The sequence below is a fragment of the Apostichopus japonicus genome, chromosome 20 (assembly GCF_037975245.1).
Source record: "Apostichopus japonicus isolate 1M-3 chromosome 20, ASM3797524v1, whole genome shotgun sequence".
Taxonomy (NCBI): Eukaryota; Metazoa; Echinodermata; class Holothuroidea; order Aspidochirotida; family Stichopodidae; genus Apostichopus; species Apostichopus japonicus.
Genome location: NC_092580.1, coordinates 2,878,701 through 2,895,580, shown reverse-complemented (window position 1 = coordinate 2,895,580; position 16,880 = coordinate 2,878,701). Strand labels below are relative to the sequence as shown.

The 16,880-nt window shown below is 37.3% G+C and overlaps 2 protein-coding genes across 3 annotated transcripts in view; one reads left to right on the top strand and one right to left on the bottom strand.

Annotated features, from left to right (window-relative positions):
• Window positions 1-2,492: 2,492 nt before the first annotated feature.
• Window positions 2,493-9,964, top strand: LOC139961107 (dol-P-Glc:Glc(2)Man(9)GlcNAc(2)-PP-Dol alpha-1,2-glucosyltransferase-like). Its single transcript, XM_071960003.1, has 3 exons — window positions 2,493-2,913; window positions 4,444-4,641; window positions 5,406-9,964. The coding sequence occupies exons 1-3, from the start codon at window positions 2,638-2,640 to the stop codon at window positions 6,435-6,437; spliced, it is 1,506 nt and encodes a 501-aa protein (XP_071816104.1). The 5' UTR covers window positions 2,493-2,637; the 3' UTR covers window positions 6,438-9,964.
• LOC139961103 (copine-8-like) overlaps window positions 8,343-16,880 on the bottom strand; it is a 29,301-nt gene continuing 20,763 nt past the window's right edge. For both annotated transcript variants that reach the window (XM_071959996.1, XM_071959997.1), the window contains exons 13-18: window positions 16,624-16,805; window positions 15,413-15,540; window positions 14,951-15,053; window positions 14,057-14,114; window positions 13,497-13,570; window positions 8,343-12,073 (exon numbers count right to left, since the gene is read on the bottom strand). In XM_071959996.1, the coding sequence (XP_071816097.1) occupies window positions 11,870-12,073; window positions 13,497-13,570; window positions 14,057-14,114; window positions 14,951-15,053; window positions 15,413-15,540; window positions 16,624-16,805 (749 nt within the window). In that variant the 3' untranslated portion in view covers window positions 8,343-11,869. The remainder of the gene's footprint in view (window positions 12,074-13,496; window positions 13,571-14,056; window positions 14,115-14,950; window positions 15,054-15,412; window positions 15,541-16,623; window positions 16,806-16,880) is intronic.

Sequence of the window (16,880 nt, the reverse complement as noted above, 5' to 3'; positions counted from 1 at the left end):
TTTCATATTTTGTAAGACAGCCAGATGTGCAGTGGTCTAAAAACAAATATCGTTATCGCAGTGAATTAGCAGTGTAATAATTATTTATAGGAAGTGCGTATAACGTACGATTGTTAGCTGAGCTTCATAACCATAGGCGTAGGAGCCTAATTTGAATTTTTTTTTTGGGGGGGGGGGGCTGTAACGACCTGACGTGATATCAAATAATCTTGATCTTAAAATTCTAAGTAGGCCTAACCATTGAAAAACACATTGCCAATTCTTCGTCTTTCAGTAGGTGCCCGAGAATTTTTCGGGCACCTACTGAAAGAAGAATAATTCACAAAAAAAAAATTGGTTGGGGGACTGTGCTCTGGGACCGGTTTTGCGATAGTTACGTGTCAGCTAGCCGAAGACAAAATTTAAAAGTTTATACAGTACTTTCAACAGAGACACAGTACTAATTTTCCATAGATATTTATCGGCGCGGCAGTGTTGCTGGTCGCGATATTTGATTGGACAATAATATTCCCGATATACTTGGGCTATGTGTATGAAGGGCTATGTGTGTGATGAATTCGAAATTTTCAATGACCTTTTTATCCGCATATCTTTTCACACACACAATGGTACAACACTTAATCAGACGGAATCAGAAGTTGGAAAAATAGAGGGCGTCTGACATTAACTGCTTGGCTGGCTTCATTGTGTAGCCCCTTTAACAGTTGCGACTCATACACAATACAACAATACGTAACCAGTTCTGTTCACTAACAAGAAGGAGCTGATGAAGGGTGACAAAATATTTGCAATAGCTTATCACTTGAGGATATTATGCGCATGTGTCTAAGAAGCTCATGGCAAGCCAAATGTCTAACAATATAACAGGTATTTCAGTCGAACAATTACCTAGATTATCGACCGATAATCCAGCTGGTTTATCGCGTGATAATCCATGTTAATCGAGTATCCAGGTTTTTCAACGTTACAACTTGATTATCCTTCGAAAATCATGGTTTACTGACCACAGATTAATTATCACTTGAAAACCTGGATTATTGGTTCAAAACTTGGGTTATCGCCAATAAACCTGGATTTTCTCTCAAAAACCTGGGTTATCGGTACTAAACGTGGAATATAGACGAAAATCCTGAAATTTCGAGGGGAAAAATCCCGTTTTTGCAGTCGAAAATCCTGGTTAATCTACCGATAATCCATGTTTTTTTCAGCCGAAAACTTGGATTATCGGCAGATAAACCAGGTCTATCTACCGATAATCCACGATAATCAGTCGCAAAGTCCAGATTATATCAATCGATAAAACATGATTATCGAAGTATAGGCTACTAGCTGGAGATTACATGCAATACTATACCTTCGAAAATTCGGAACGTCCGAGATTGTCCAATTTGCAGCAACAATACTAATATGCACCGAAAAATGGGAGATTCATGAATGCAGTAAGCATAATCATTGTCATTATTTCACTTAGTTTTGCAAACCAGCCGACTATTACTAACTACCCTTGTCGTTGGCCCATGGGAATATCATCGAAGGCCCATTTGGTGACTTAACGTTAAGTCGATCCTATCCAAGCATTTGCACCATGATGTAATGTTCAGACCACTCATTTTGGTTTCTCAGAAGTCTACGTTTTAGAGTAGTTTACCTTCGGCTGAAAAACGCAAAGAAGGCTAATAGTATATAACCTCTTAGGGAAATGATTGAACATTAGTATGTTCCACTGCTCTTTACGTGTAATGGGCAATGGGACCGAGACAAAGTTTGTCACACACAATATAGACAGTAAGTTATTGTTATTGGCGTACGTCTTGGGTAAGTCAAATGACGACCGACAGAAGGAAACTGTCGCTTTCCGGAGTCTTTGTCGAAAATCTTGGAATATCAACCATAGTCCGGGGGATTTCGCCGATAATTCAAGTTTATCTACCGATGATCCAAGAGTTTCCATTGATCGTTCAATTTTTATAGGTGATGTTACAGGTTTCTCAAGCGATAATCCTGCTTCTTCGACCGATAAACATGTAAAATCTAAATATTGGGCAATTTGCCTGACCTCGATTATAGCCTTTGACATGAAACCTTTGTCAAAATTTCGAATTTCATGCAAATTTCGATGGTTCATAAATTCAAACTTGGTTCACCGATGAAAGCGTGGGTGGGGTGAGGGTGGTAGGAGATGAGTGCTGTAAGACGACACGATCGCCGTCTTCTAGGCATCCCATTTTTTAAACAAAACATCTCGTATGTTTATCAACTTCATTCAGTGGCTTGCACAAAAGGCCTCCACTTCCATCGTCATTCGGGGAAAACATTCAGGTGAGGAGAAAATGTTTAGTCCGGGCGGGGGTGGGTGAGGGGAACGTTCAGTCGGAGATATATATTATTTTAACGTCTTTTCTGCGTTCCATATTTCTGAATAGCCATCGCTGTTTGATCCTTAGCCATATGGTAAGCTAACTTCGAACCACGTAATACATGCACTCGTTTAACTTTCGCAGAATTACACAATAGCCACAATATGTTACTTTCGTCAGGCTTTGAATTCCACGAACGGCCACATACTTAGCCTATGCCTGGGCTAACTACAGTAAGGCAGACAGTATTGTGAGTCTTCTAGCTCTGAAAAGTCAACTAATGACTTACAATTGCTCATCTGCGCAGCTTTCAATCCCTAGTTGGTATCCAGGGGAAAGTGCTTACGGTACAAAGATTGATGAGAAAATCAATTGTCTACTGGAAAGTAAAATGGATGTAACGATCTCAGCTGGCAGGTTCGCTGTTTCAGCACTTTTCGTTCTGGTGACAGCTGTCATATTCTTGCAAGTGGAAAAATTTCAACATACTCCTTACATGGATGAGATTTTCCATGTTCCACAGGCTCAGAAATACTGCGCAGGAAATTTTACAGAGGTTATTATCTTAATTGTAATGTGCAAAATGTGGTCTCTCTCACAATTTACATACTGTACTGTGATCATAGCTTGTGTAGTATAGCCCTAACGTTAGGCCCAGGGCTTGGCTGGAAATACATTTTACAACTTAAAAGTTACTTTACTAGCGTAACATTAGACTAATAGGGTTCTTACTTGTTAACCATTGGCTACTAGTCCTAGGTCTACATCCCCATGTCAAGGCTCCACTTTTAATGTAACACTCATCAAAACCTTCAGTGGCTATGGACATTCATCCATAATTAATAACTCCATGGTGTAAACAATTAAGTTGTAGCCAGTAACACTACTGTAAGTAACAGCCTGATGTAGGCATATGGTTAGAAACCCAAGAAACTAAGCCTTGTGTTTAGGAAAAGGGTGGCCAGGTTTGATGACCAAAACATAAGGATCATTAACCGCTGCACTGGTTTTTTTATGAGCTGGATCTATTATTCTCCCAAAATCTGGAAGACCCCATGATTTGAGAAGTTTTTGCTGCTGGTGTTCCAGAAGTTGCAGTGTTTCTTCCTGATCTGAAACAGAGCTGAGCGTGTGTGTTATGAATATGATTTGTTCTAGCCTTGAAGGCAAACTCAATGTGGCCTACATAGATAATCATCCAACAAGCTAGGTTTTTAGTTGGATTAATCATCATTGATTAGAGTGTCTGATTAGGGATCTAGCAAGGTATAATTCTAGTTTTAGTGATTCTTAGTGATCTGCATTTCGGCTACAAATTACTTCACGTTCAAACTGCTGGCCTGCTTCATATGTACAATTCAAATGTAAATATTTTACAATGACAAATTCGCTGATCTTATGCTTAAATATCTGGATTTTTATTTGAAGCAAGCAGAATTATTGCCTGACAATAAAAAACTTGCTCAGTCCATATCACTAGGGCAACTTGGAATTTACATAAGAACTGTCACAAAGTCATCATGCCATCCAAATGGGAAACTGTCAAATATTGTCTGAAAGTTTGTGGCCATGGTTTGTAGCTATTCCTGTTAAGAAACAGGCTTATGATATTTGATCATCGACTAAACTGTTGATATCAAAATCATATGTACCAAACTGTGTCTTAACCTTATATAAAAGTTGTTCCATATATATCATTTCTACATTTTCAGTACAGTAGCTTACATTTCAGTACTGGAAGTATGGGATTTTCAAACTCTGCAACCTTATTAAAAATATTAAATCGATGTTCTTATGCCCTCAGTGCAACATCAAACTGTGTCAATGTACAGTATATGAAGAAAAAAATAATAACAGCAATAGCATGGCTTACACATGTATTCATTTTCTTTCCCTTCGATTTGTCTCTACAAGAAATGTTTAATTCATGTTCAAAGGGCTGAAAAGTTTTGAATGGGGTAAGGTGTAAATGTCTGTACCATTTGAATTTCATGGTGATTTCTGTTCAAACATTTATTCAAGAAATAATCAATAAATAAAGCTCATTGTTTATTTATCGTCCTTTTTTCCCTTTCACATTTTTCAGTGGGACCCAATGATCACCACACCTCCGGGACTATACGTTATGTCTGTCGCCCTCATTCAGCCAGTCAGTCAGCTGCTACAGGTGGAACGAGAGGATATATGTACCACACACGTCCTGCGCATGACAAACATCTTCTTTGCGGTGATGAATTTCTTTGTGCTGGATGCTCTATACAGAAGGATACATAGAGATAACAGGGTGAGGTTTGTCAGAGTCAAAGTCTTTAAAAGAAACAAAATTCAACCTGTTAGTAGTAGGGACCTAGGGTAGAACATTATATCATTTCTACATATATAGTGTATACAGTATTAAAGACTGCAGAAGAGAAACCAGAACACATATATAACAGATATATATGCCACTGAACAGTTCCAGTCAGTCATTTATAATATCTGTCTCGGTAGAAATTGGAAACAAACATTGTGTTGGGCTTATTTTATTAATGTAGATCTTTTGCAGCTCTTTTAGTCTGTGTTGAATATTGAACAGAAGCCGCTGCCAACAATTATCTGTATGTAACAAAGTTAAAAGCTCTCGGTGCATCTAGTTTATCACAATGTAGTGTGTTAAATTTTCATGTCAAGAAAATTTCAGAAGAGGGGCCTGATGCACCCTCAGACAGAATTCCATTCAGTTGCATTTGGCCCATCAATCCACCCGTTTACATTAGCAGTCTCCTCCCCTCCCCCTCCCCCCACCCCCTCCTGCACACCATTATAGTAATATATGGTAAGATAGTTTCGTTAGACTGGTCAATGTATGTTTCCAAAGCAATCAGCAATGCATAAAATAAATTGTACTTTTTTTTTTCTCGACTTGTCCCTTTACTTACAAGTTTTAGGTTGTAGTGTCATAGAGAGATGCCAATTGCTGGTTTCCTAATGATTAAAAATACTCTATAAAGTAGCAGAAGAGGAAATTTCCAATCGTCTCTAAAATCCTTTTCCTTTTTTGTTTTGTAGGTCTCGGATGGCATGTTGCCATCTGCCACTGCATTCAACATCTCCATATTTCCAGTACTGTACTTCTTTAGTAATCTCTACTACACAGACATGGGTTCAACCAGTTTTGTGCTACTGGCGTATCTGTCGTCCCAGTACAGCAACCACTTCCTGGCAGCCATCTTTGGTATACTCTCCCTCCTGTTCCGTCAGACAAACATCGTGTGGGTGGTCTTCCTTGCGGGTATAACCTTTGCGAGACTCTTCGAGAGAGATGCAGTCAAAAGTCAGAACCAAACCAAACAAATGAGTAAATCGTATTTGTCTGCAGTTCAGGCAGCATTGAACTATGCGCTCTCCGTGAAGAATTTAAGAAAGATTGTCACACATCTTTGGCTTTATGCCTTGGTGGTCGCATGCTTCCTAGCGTTTGTGTTCATAAACAAAGGCATAGTTTTAGGTGATAAGGAACATCATCAAGCTGTCTTCAACGTCCCTCAATTGTTCTATTTCTTCGCTCTCACCGCGGGATTCGCAGCGCCCGTACTGGTGTCCGTCGAGAAGGTGAACCGGTTTCTCAAAACGGTTAAGAGCAATTTTGGGAGTTGGGTAATTGTCATGCTGATGATGGTTGGAGCTGTCCACCAGTTCACTTACGTACATAAGTACCTATTGGCAGATAATAGGCACATACCATTCTATGTATGGCGGAAGATTTACCAACAGCACTGGCTGGTGAAGTATATACTCGTCCCAGGGTATGCATACGCAGGCTGGAGCATGTCAGATTCTCTCTCCGTTAAAAGCTTACTTTGGAAGCTGACGTATGTAGTCTGCTTGATAGTAGCATGCGTTCCTCAGAAGCTTCTCGAATTTCGATATTTCATCTTGCCATTCATAGTTTTTCGTTTGAATATTCCTCCTCTGAGTAGGTGGCAGTTGTTAGTGGAGTTTGTGTTGTTCAGTGCAATCAATGGAGCGATGTTGTATCTGTTTATGATGAGACCGTTCAAGTGGGAAGGCCATCCTGGACTTCAGAGGTTCATTTGGTAAGAAAATCAGTCTGGCTTGGAGATTAATATTTAGGAAATTAAAGATAGAAAATTCAGGGTTTAAAGTTGGTACAGTATGTGATGTGCTGTACTAGACCATGAGCATTGAATCTTACAAGTGAGGTATGTGGTGACGGGTGGGTGTTATCACACCTGTAGTAGAGATGGTTCTTTACTTTCTTGCATGTATATGTTGAAATTTGCACACATTATGTAACAGTAGCCCATTGTTCAGTTACAAGAGCTTGTTAACACTCCCCATGAAAATGTGAAGTTCTAAGAGAGTATTTGCATTGTGACAACACACATGGGACACAGCCTCCTAAACTTATTTTGTAACTTTTGATATCAAAACATTGCAAACAAAACATTTTAATTTTGTATTTGATTCAAGGCACCATGCTAAAAGAGATAGTAAGTGGAGAGAGGGAAATAGCATTTTCAGCAATGATTAACCATTAGCCCTCTCAGTACAAATTCAGAAGAAGCTTATACCACTGTGATAGGGTAATAGCCTACTCTTTGCTTAAAATTTCCAAGGGGATTGTGTCTTCAATGGGATATCTTGCCATCTGGTTTTAAAGTCCATCAGGAGTGTAAACCCAAATATGCTAGAAAAGTCAGACAGGGTTCACTGTTAATAGGATTCTTAAGCAGCTTTTCATTTCCAAACATAATCATATTTCCCTCATATTGGTTATGTAACATTATGCAGTCTTCAGTATCTGTAGGAATACATAGGGCTCAGAATCTCTGGAAACACATTTGGCAAACCTCCAGCAAATTTATTGCCTTCTAAACATTTGAGCCTTCAAAATATTTGGAGGCATTACTAATGATTTTGAGGTTAATGTATTTATGCATTTGTAAGTTGCTTTATCTATAATCGCTATTCCCCATTTTTGATAGTTTCCAATTCCAACAAACGTTTTCTCATACTGTACATCTTCTACCTCAATGGTCAGGAAATTTTGATGCTTGCCCGTGAAAGATTTCAAGATAATTACATAAGTATTAGAAGACCCAAGTCTGCAAGAAAGAGAATTTTTGTGCAAGATATTAAACCTGTTGAAATAAATTGTATCACATGAAAGTTGAGATGTGGTTTTCATTAAATCCCTTTTACTGCATGCCCGTTTTTTTTTTTCTTTTTTTTTCTTTTTTTTTTGCTGGCCAGTTTCCTATTAAGTATATTAGTTTTGGGATTCCTTGAAAGTACAAGGGCAACTAATGACTTTAATGAAAGTCATCAAAAGAATGCCAACAATTATACACTAGCACTAAAAAGATATGCCACAACTACAATGATACATCTACATTAAAAGAAAGTCAAAACCAAGAAGAGAAGGATCACAAATGAGTTACCACAGAACTTTGCAAGGGCAAATTGGGATACAGAGACCATTTTTTCAAAATGTTAAGTTTTTCTGCAATAACAACCAAAATGTATTATTATATACACAACAGCACCCATGAGTGAAATCCAACACTGTTTGTCTGTAAGCAAATTTGCATTGAATTGTCAACATGTTTCATTTGCAGAAACAAGTGGTGAATTTTCCTATAGTGTTAGGCAATGCTGAGGAGCTAGTCTAAATGGACATGTGGTAGATTAGATAAACCAGCCAATTTGACTGATCAGCCTCTTTCATTTATGAAGATTCATGTCTGGTACGAAATTATCACCTGCACTAATAGCAGTGGTTTCTAAAGGGATCTACAACTTATGAAGATTAATTTTGGGCCTACATCCTAACATTTCTGGATATATTGTTTTTTTTCAACTTGGAACATATGTGACCATTATTTGGCTCACTAGCATATTTCAGATCAGATCTGACAACCTAGTCAAGTATTCATATTAAAGGTGGTAAAATGTAAAAACAAACAAACATTGAGACAAGAATTAGAATAAAGAAATGCTACAATGCGCACTTGTTGTTTAATTTGCTCACAAAGTACTGCTTGTAGTTTCCAAGAGAAGGATTACATTGATACAAGAAACATGCAGATATTAAATAGTTGTTGACATATGCCTTTACAGTTATATCAGTTTATAACTCTTTCATGCACTTCAAGATAAAGGGATACACCATCAGAGCTCCCAAGTGACCCCGCAAATGACACGTTAGACCAACATTTGATGTTACAAGCCTGTAGACACACGCACATACTGGCCAAAATCCCACATATGGCTGAGTTGTGGGTCGTTAAAGTAAAATGGCAACTAAAAAAGTTCACACTCAAGGCTCATGTTAGTTGACAAAGTTTACTATACAATTATACATTGTTACAATCTTGCAAGTAAGGGGTCTCAAAAAATTCCATTTTTTTTTCAAAAGATGAGGGGATGCCCCCCACATCCCTTCCCATTTTGAGGATCGCATATAAGATGACCAGAATTTGCATCAGGAAAAGTTGCGAGCAATGTACAACTGTATTATGTTACTGCAATTACTGAATTAACGCCAATTCTGGTGTCCTTGACTCAGATATAAACACAGTAAGTTTGACGCAATGTTTTACCATGTCGTAAAACCGTTACAAAAATTTACAGTACAGGCTGTAGCAGGTACTGTCCAGTGTCAGAATTAATTCTAATTGCACATTCTTTAGCTATCTTTGCAACAAAACAGCACCCCCCCCTCCGCTCCCCTGCCCTCAACAACACAAAAGTATAAAACTTGTTTCAAATAAAGTGTTTTCGTAATTACTGTACATTGCAAAACTAGAAAGAAAATATCCAGAGAATGTCACTCGAAGAGTTAAATTGCGGGTACAGTTGAACAGATTACCCAAAGAGACAACGTAAGGCAGCTGTGAGACACTAAGGTAAACTTGGATGAAACCATCATAATACCTACTAAACCCATTCTGTGAAACAATTACAAGGTGGCATATAATACAAAGAATATCATATTGTGTAAAATTGTAGACCTTATAGATGGGGGAAATACTTCCATGTAGTATCAAAGCTCTATTATTTAGAAGTTTCAATGGTAGACATACTTGAAACTTTGTTACATTGAACTTTAAACATTCTGGTGCAGCCTTTGCTGCCACACACCCGACCCCCCCCCCAAATAAAAAAGGGTAATGAAAAGATGGTGCCACTTTTGCAGCTTAAGTACCTGAAAACATCTGTTACTTTGATCCATAGCAGTTGCCAGAGAAAAATGAAAACAGAGGTGAATCTCCAATTTTACAGGGAGATATAATCACATCAAATTAGGGAGAGCATGAGAAATAATCGGGAAACTCCTGGTAAAACCGGGGGAGTCGTTAGGTCTGTCACTCTACGCATGGACACTCTACGCTAGAATAAACAGTCAAGAACTGTCCAACAGAAGCAGCAGCGAAACAGTTGTTACCTACACAGACCGCTCAGATAGGTTGAGGGTGTACTATAGAATTATGTGTGGCTATTACCTATCGAGGTCAGAGTCAGACTACAAAAATACAGATTTAAGTACACTCTTGCAATGAGGTCATGAATCAATTTATCAACATTCCAGGGCTAATTAAATATGTGAGAGTTTCAGACGGTGACTTATTAGTAATTCTTACGTGTAATGAAATAACTCTAACAGAAAATGACTCTTTACAATTCTGTCGATATATATTTATAAATAAATTGTCTCAAGTGAAAACAACTTGTATCCCTCTGCAAACATCTAGGACAATGCATAGACTAATTTAAAGGCATCTTAAGCCACAATAGAAAATTGATAATAATGTGTATATTTTGACTAACACTACTATATATATATATATATATGTAACATACTCAATACGCACTGTTACCACATACAACAAACACTGTTATACATCCCTGGATGATACCAAAAACAAATTAAACTTTACACAATATAAAATGAATTTTTGTGTTTTATTATATTTTTATTTATTCCTAATGTTTTGTAGTTTTTTCTTTGAAAGATATTACAGGAATGTGCAGATGAAAACACAAAGTTTGCATCAGAAATCTTGATGAAAGTGAAAATTTCTCAGTTGGGAAGCTGTTCAATTGAAAGTTTTATTTCATTTAGTACAAAGTAAACAAAGAAATTTGAGAACATCAACCTCTGAAAACCAAATTGGTCTCTAGTATATACACAACAGTGTAACCTTTTTTGGTTTTTTGCTGATATCACCTTTTCACCCCTGAAAAGGAGTAATTAATTGTCAAAATGCTGAAATTTTGTCAACTACTGTACTAGCAAATGCTTATAGGGCGCCTGCAATGTTATTCTGCTAGCTACAAGCTAAATGATTGCAGAGAAAATTAAAGCTGAACTTATCTGAAGTTTCATTTCTATATTTTGGTAAAATATTTCACAGATAAAACCAACACTGCTTGCACACTAGTATGGAAACAGAAATAGGTGTAAAAAGCTTTGACATCTCTACAATGTTAGGCACTGTTTTGTGTCTACAAAGTGAGTTGTAAATATCTATGGAAGTGGTTAGTTTAATATGAAGAACATCTATTGAACAACTAACTTATACTGCAATGCATGAAATTAGCATTTTGAAAACAGTAGATGGGGTCTGTATATTACAAATTAAGAAACAGCATCAGTCCAAGCAAATAACTCTCAGAAGCATCTATAAGCTAAGCTGCCAATGAGGGTATGTTGGGGGGGATTCATTAAAAATTTGACCTCAATCAGCAGGCACCAAACTCATGCACTCACTTTCTACAAGAAAACCATGGTCTTCACAGTAACAGTCCTATGACAGACATTGTCTTTGTTTTTGCAATGACTCCTGTGCTCACACTTTCCATGCTAGAGAAAAGATTAGGAACCCTGAAAACATGAATCTGTTACTAAATCACCTAAGACACCAATAAATTTGTGAAGGATTTGCAAAACCGAGTTCATAACAGTCACTTTGTGAGACACAATAATTTTTTCTTTACTGTATTGTAGTAAACAACTCTTTAACTTGCTCATTTGTATTAACAGTCAACAGTATGCAGCCATACAGTTCTTCTTGGGTGTAAAAGTAAAAGTAAAAAAAGGTTATAGTATTACAAGATTTAGTCAGATTAATAAAACATTCCTACTCAATAAAGAATACAACAAACAAAGCTATCATGTTAGTCAAAGCCTATCAAGGCTGAAAGCCTGTTCACTTCATGGACTTATATCATACTTCTCTGAGTTAAACAGCACATCGCCATCAATCTATCAAGTTACACCACAACTATAATATCCCCACAGACCGTTACTATCAATCCAATGGATATGACTAATAATATTCTTTCATAACCACTGCGGCCACTTTACTCCATTTTCCCCTTGTACCATAACCTACACATCACTGACAATCCAACCAGAACATATGAATATTCTAATAGCTCAAAGTGCTACTAGTCATTTATGGATACCTGAAATGGTATAAATATATATATATATATATATCCTCTCACACTGGAGGTGCACTTGGAAGTGCTTGTGAGAGTGGTTGGTGAGAGGCAGGTGGGTTATCCTTTGGGATGATGTTTCTTCTTTTCATAAACGATATAAGCTGGTCTGGGACCTCTGCAAGGACATCTTTGGCAAGTCGAGCCTGGCTGAGCTGGCTGTTGCCGCTGGCGATTCCTCCGATGTATTCACGAAACGGAACAAACTTCAGAGGGGGGAAGAAATGAATATTCAGATAATGTGAGCATGCAACATCTTCCAGCATAAAATACGATATAAAACCTACGATTAATCAAGATAAAACATGAAACAACCTTCCAGGTATACACGTATGAGATATTTATATCATGGTAACATTAGCATTTAAATCTACTTCTACAAGTTTAGATGTATTCCGTGTTTCGAAGATATCCAATGGTTGACACGTTAACACCATTCTCAGTAATTAGTCCTGTTGTCCTACATGGGTTATACATCTCCATGTAGCTATCATTTCTACAACCATGGAAGTCATGAAACTGTCAATATCAACGTTTAAGGTGGAGAAGCTTTGTTCTTATATGGTAAGTAAGATGCTGCTTGCTGTAAGGACTACCATATCGCACAAGTTCACCCTAATGGTATCTCTGTGCAGCTGATGGCTCTCTGTAAAGTTTATTGCTACGTTTTCTTCATGTTATAAAAGCTGGACTGAAACTACCCAGCTTTTGATGGTATATACATTTAATGTCAGGTCAGAATTTGGTAGATGTTGGGAAATACAGTATGTACTCCATTATATAGTGTCTGTAATACTCAAACCAACTAACAATTACTATCGGTTCTATCTTATAACACACATTTAGAAAAGAAAAAAAAATCATCGTAAAACTCTATAGTACTTCAGAAGAGCTCATATGGAATAAATTTGACTTTGATTTCATTACATATCCCAGTGATGACTAATTGCTATCAACCTCTATCACCATGGAGATACTGAATAAACCAAAGATACAGTAGTGGTAGAGCTTTGATCCTAAAACCTACACAGCTCTCCTACAGTGTATCACCATGGAGATACTGAATAAACCAAAGATACAGTAGCAGTAGAGCTTTGATCCTAAAACCTACACAGCTCTCCTACAGTGTATCACCATGGAGATACTGAATAAACCAAAGATACAGTAGTGGTAGACCTTTGATCCTAAAATCTACACAGCTCTCCTACAGTGTATCACCATGGAGATACTGAATAAACCAAAGATACAGTAGCAGTAGAGCTTTGATCCTTAAACCTACACAGCTCTCCTACAGTGTATCACCATGGAGATACTGAATAAACCAAAGATACAGTAGCAGTAGAGCTTTGATCCTAAAACCTACACAGCTCTCCTACAGTGTATCACCATGGAGATACTGAATAAACCAAAGATACAGTAGCAGTAGAGCTTTCATCCTAAAACCTAAACAGCTCTCCTACAGTGTATCACCATGGAGATACTGAATAAACCAAAGATACAGTAGCAGTAGAGCTTTGATCCTAAAACCTAAACAGCTCTCCTACAGTTTAAATATCGGTCATTGTTTGTTATATTGCTACATTCTTACAGTGAAGCCTGCCGAAGGATAACACCATATTAAGAGCATACCTGAACGATGTCTCTCTCTGCCGTCTTTCCTCGATAAGTGAGTAAATGCTTATCAGAATCAAGTTCTTCCATGGCTATGAATGAAAAAAGAAACTACTTTGACCAATTGCTGTCATTATAATAACTAAAATGAGGGGAGGCCTCAATTGCAATAATACCACACTATGTGTAAAACCTAGGTTTCTTATGTCAGTGTTTACTTTCAAAGTTGACATGGTTTTCTAAAATGACTTCAACAAATTTGACAAAGTTTCAAGGTTTTTGTGTTCTAATATTGATCAGACCTTTTGAGTAAGACTTAACACATTTCCAGATTTCCTTTCAAGAATAACAACACAGTATTATACAACAAGTATTTAAGTATTTGGGTCGAGCTTAATCAAGCTTCGCATCAGTGATTTTCAATAAAGTTGATCACAAATTCTGCTATTTTAAAGTTGCTTGGTTGGAGCAACTTAAGAAGCACATCCTGCTATCCTGTTTCAAGAAATTTGGCAAACAACAGCAGTTAAATTCGCTAACCTTATCACTGAACAGCAATAAAAAGCCAAGACACTTACCGTCAAAATCAGCGGGACCTACTCCAATAATGATAATGGACATTGGTAATACACTGGCCTGATGACAAGAGAAATACAAAGGAAATATCAGTTTTATAACATGGATTTAAGATGATCAAAGTTTACAATTAACTTTTTACTATGGTTTGAACTGAAAAATATGGACTACACAGACCAGTGTCACGCAGTACAATAATTTGCTTTGCACTGACTCGATCATGTCATACAACCATCTTTTAATGATACTATGTACTGCACAGACAAGTGCCAAATGACCAAGTATTTAACAATATGCATGTATAGCACTCTCCGATGTATTCACAATCAGTTTTAAAAATTAAACTGACTTGTGTCATGCGAATATTTGACAGTATGAATAAAACTGATTGGTGATTCTAAATTAGTTTGGATGTCACAAATGTATGTATGTATGTATGTATTTTAGATCCTCCTGCAAGCAGGAAATCGCAAAGAAGCCTCATGGCTTATCAAAGCCGCAAGCTGACCGAAGTCAGTCTCTTAGATTCATATTTAACGTCCATGATTATGAATTGTCAATTGTCAACAACTCTGTAACTGGACGACATATATTAATCTTGGAGTTACTCGAACTGGGGACCTTATGATTGAAAGGCACCGGCGTTAACCACTGACCTAACACTCCAAAATGGTGTCTCAGGGTAAACTTGTTGAGATGCATCATCAAAAGTCATTTTTTTTGTACTAGAATAATCAATGACTAGTCAGTGATTCGCAGTAGAATGAATACATGAATATGCATGAATATGTGTAAAACATAATCATATAAATGTCACGTCAGTTACTTCTGTATATCTAAGATACAACACTGACCATACATAATGCAAGAAACCTGTGCACGAAAACCAGACTTACAGCAATAATAGAATGTTTAGTCATCTCCATGTCAGAGATTACTCCATCAGTAATGATGAGGAGGATGAAGTAATTTGAACCATCTGGATAAGCTTGGGCGAATCTGTTTCCAAAGAGAAGACCGAGGAGCATGAGGAAATAGAAGATGTTTCTCCTCAGCTGAGAAATTCATCAAAACAAAAAAGCAAAAATTTACCACTGACTATGTGGACGGCCATTGAATAGCTTCTGGTCAAAGGGCATTTGATGGCTAGAGAAATTATACTTCAATACAACCATGCGCTCTGCGTAAAAGTACAGTATAAATCTCAAAACGTTAAATTAAATGTAAAATTCTACACTCACAGCATTTTCATCGCAAAACCAACGACAGGATAAATATTACGATATAGTACTTATACTGCTATCAACTCCATGCATGTAGTACTTATAATAAATGCAATGTTTCTGTGATTTTCCTACCTGGCAACATGATTGATAATCGGTGAGAAGTTTGTGGGTCCATATAACTGCACTTGCTGGATACAAGCTTTGTATGCTTGCATTATTCCTGGAATGCCCACACAAAATGGGTTCACTGCGTTGAAATTCTGCGCGGAGGAATATCAAAATGCAAACGAAAGAAATTAAATATTAATTAATTAAGAAATTGGTAAAAGAGGAGAGATTTCCATTAATCCCAACCCTTCAAGTGATTGTCAAATTTTCATGTGAGTCATGTGAGTCAAGTCATGTGAACCACAGAAGCACCAGCCTCAATCACAATTCCAAATGCAGAGGAAGTCACTTTTGTTGAGTGATATGTTTGACCTCATAGCCAACCTGAGAAGTAGAGGATTTTAAGTAACTTTCTCATTACATTACATACAATAATATATCATGGATTGGAGACACTGATGGTTAACCCAAGTACATTATGTCAAAATGTAATTTCATGTGAAATCAGTTACAACTTTTTACAGATAATTTGTGCCAATCTGCAAACTTGCTAACTCCTACTGAATACAGTAGTGCAGTGTTGGATATAGAATTATTATTCTTAGTCAGTAAATATTATTTTGAAGTGTCAACAGTTCATCATAGGTGAGCGTGGAACAGCTCAGATTGGTGAAAACAAGGACGAAGATATTCATTGCCTCGATTAATCAGTGAGATAATTGGCAGGTCGGTATCGCAAGCCTTCCCTCCTTTCTGCACTTCGCAGAATACAAACTACTGTCGGTGTGTTCATCTTTATTCCTAACCCCCTCCAACACTCAATTCACTATCCCATGGACAATACTGAAGCTCCAACATGGGACTCTCCAAATATGAAAGGATGCCTTCATTTAGCATCACTGCAGTTTCTGCTGTGGCAAACACTATTTTTTCAACAACAACAACAACAAGATGATAAATCATCCCAATTCAAAACCAGAATCAACTAAATACACATAAGACTCTGCTCCTCACGACTAGAGGGCAGCAGTATGGAATAGGTTCGAGATATTCTGAATCCATTCCAATCCATTTGGATATTGATGTCAGGTCGTGGCAGGCCCTCATACTTTTATGCATTTACTACGCATGCTTTTGGTGACATTCTCAGGTCCTAATAATTCAGTTTGAACTAGTAGTCATACAATAAAATAACATAAAATGACCGCAAATTTGCTGTTTGCATTGAAACCTACCACAGGAAATTCATGAGAAACTGTGCCATCTGGAGGGATCTTGGCACCAAACCCGAGGACAGGGAAGAGCTTGTCACTGTCGTAGTCTTGAATCACTTCTCCGACTGACATGATTGCCTGTTCATAGTGGTTAGGCTGGTAAGGGTTGATGTAATGGAGTGAGTTGCTGTGTCGGGGGTTGCCTAACAAACAAACAAAGAAAATAGAATACATGACAATTATTATTGTTATTATTATTATTATTTGTTTTATCACAT

What these genes read in the sequence shown, in the direction of transcription:
- LOC139961107 (XM_071960003.1), top strand. Translation starts at nt 2,638, where the DNA reads ATGACTTACAATTGCTCATCTGCGCAGCTTTCAATCCCTAGTTGGTAT. An exon ending in GCGCAGGAAATTTTACAGAG is followed by an intron (nt 2,914 to 4,443) that starts GTTATTATCTTA and finishes CACATTTTTCAG; the next exon opens with TGGGACCCAATGATCACCAC. An exon ending in GGATACATAGAGATAACAGG is followed by an intron (nt 4,642 to 5,405) that starts GTGAGGTTTGTC and finishes TTTGTTTTGTAG; the next exon opens with GTCTCGGATGGCATGTTGCC.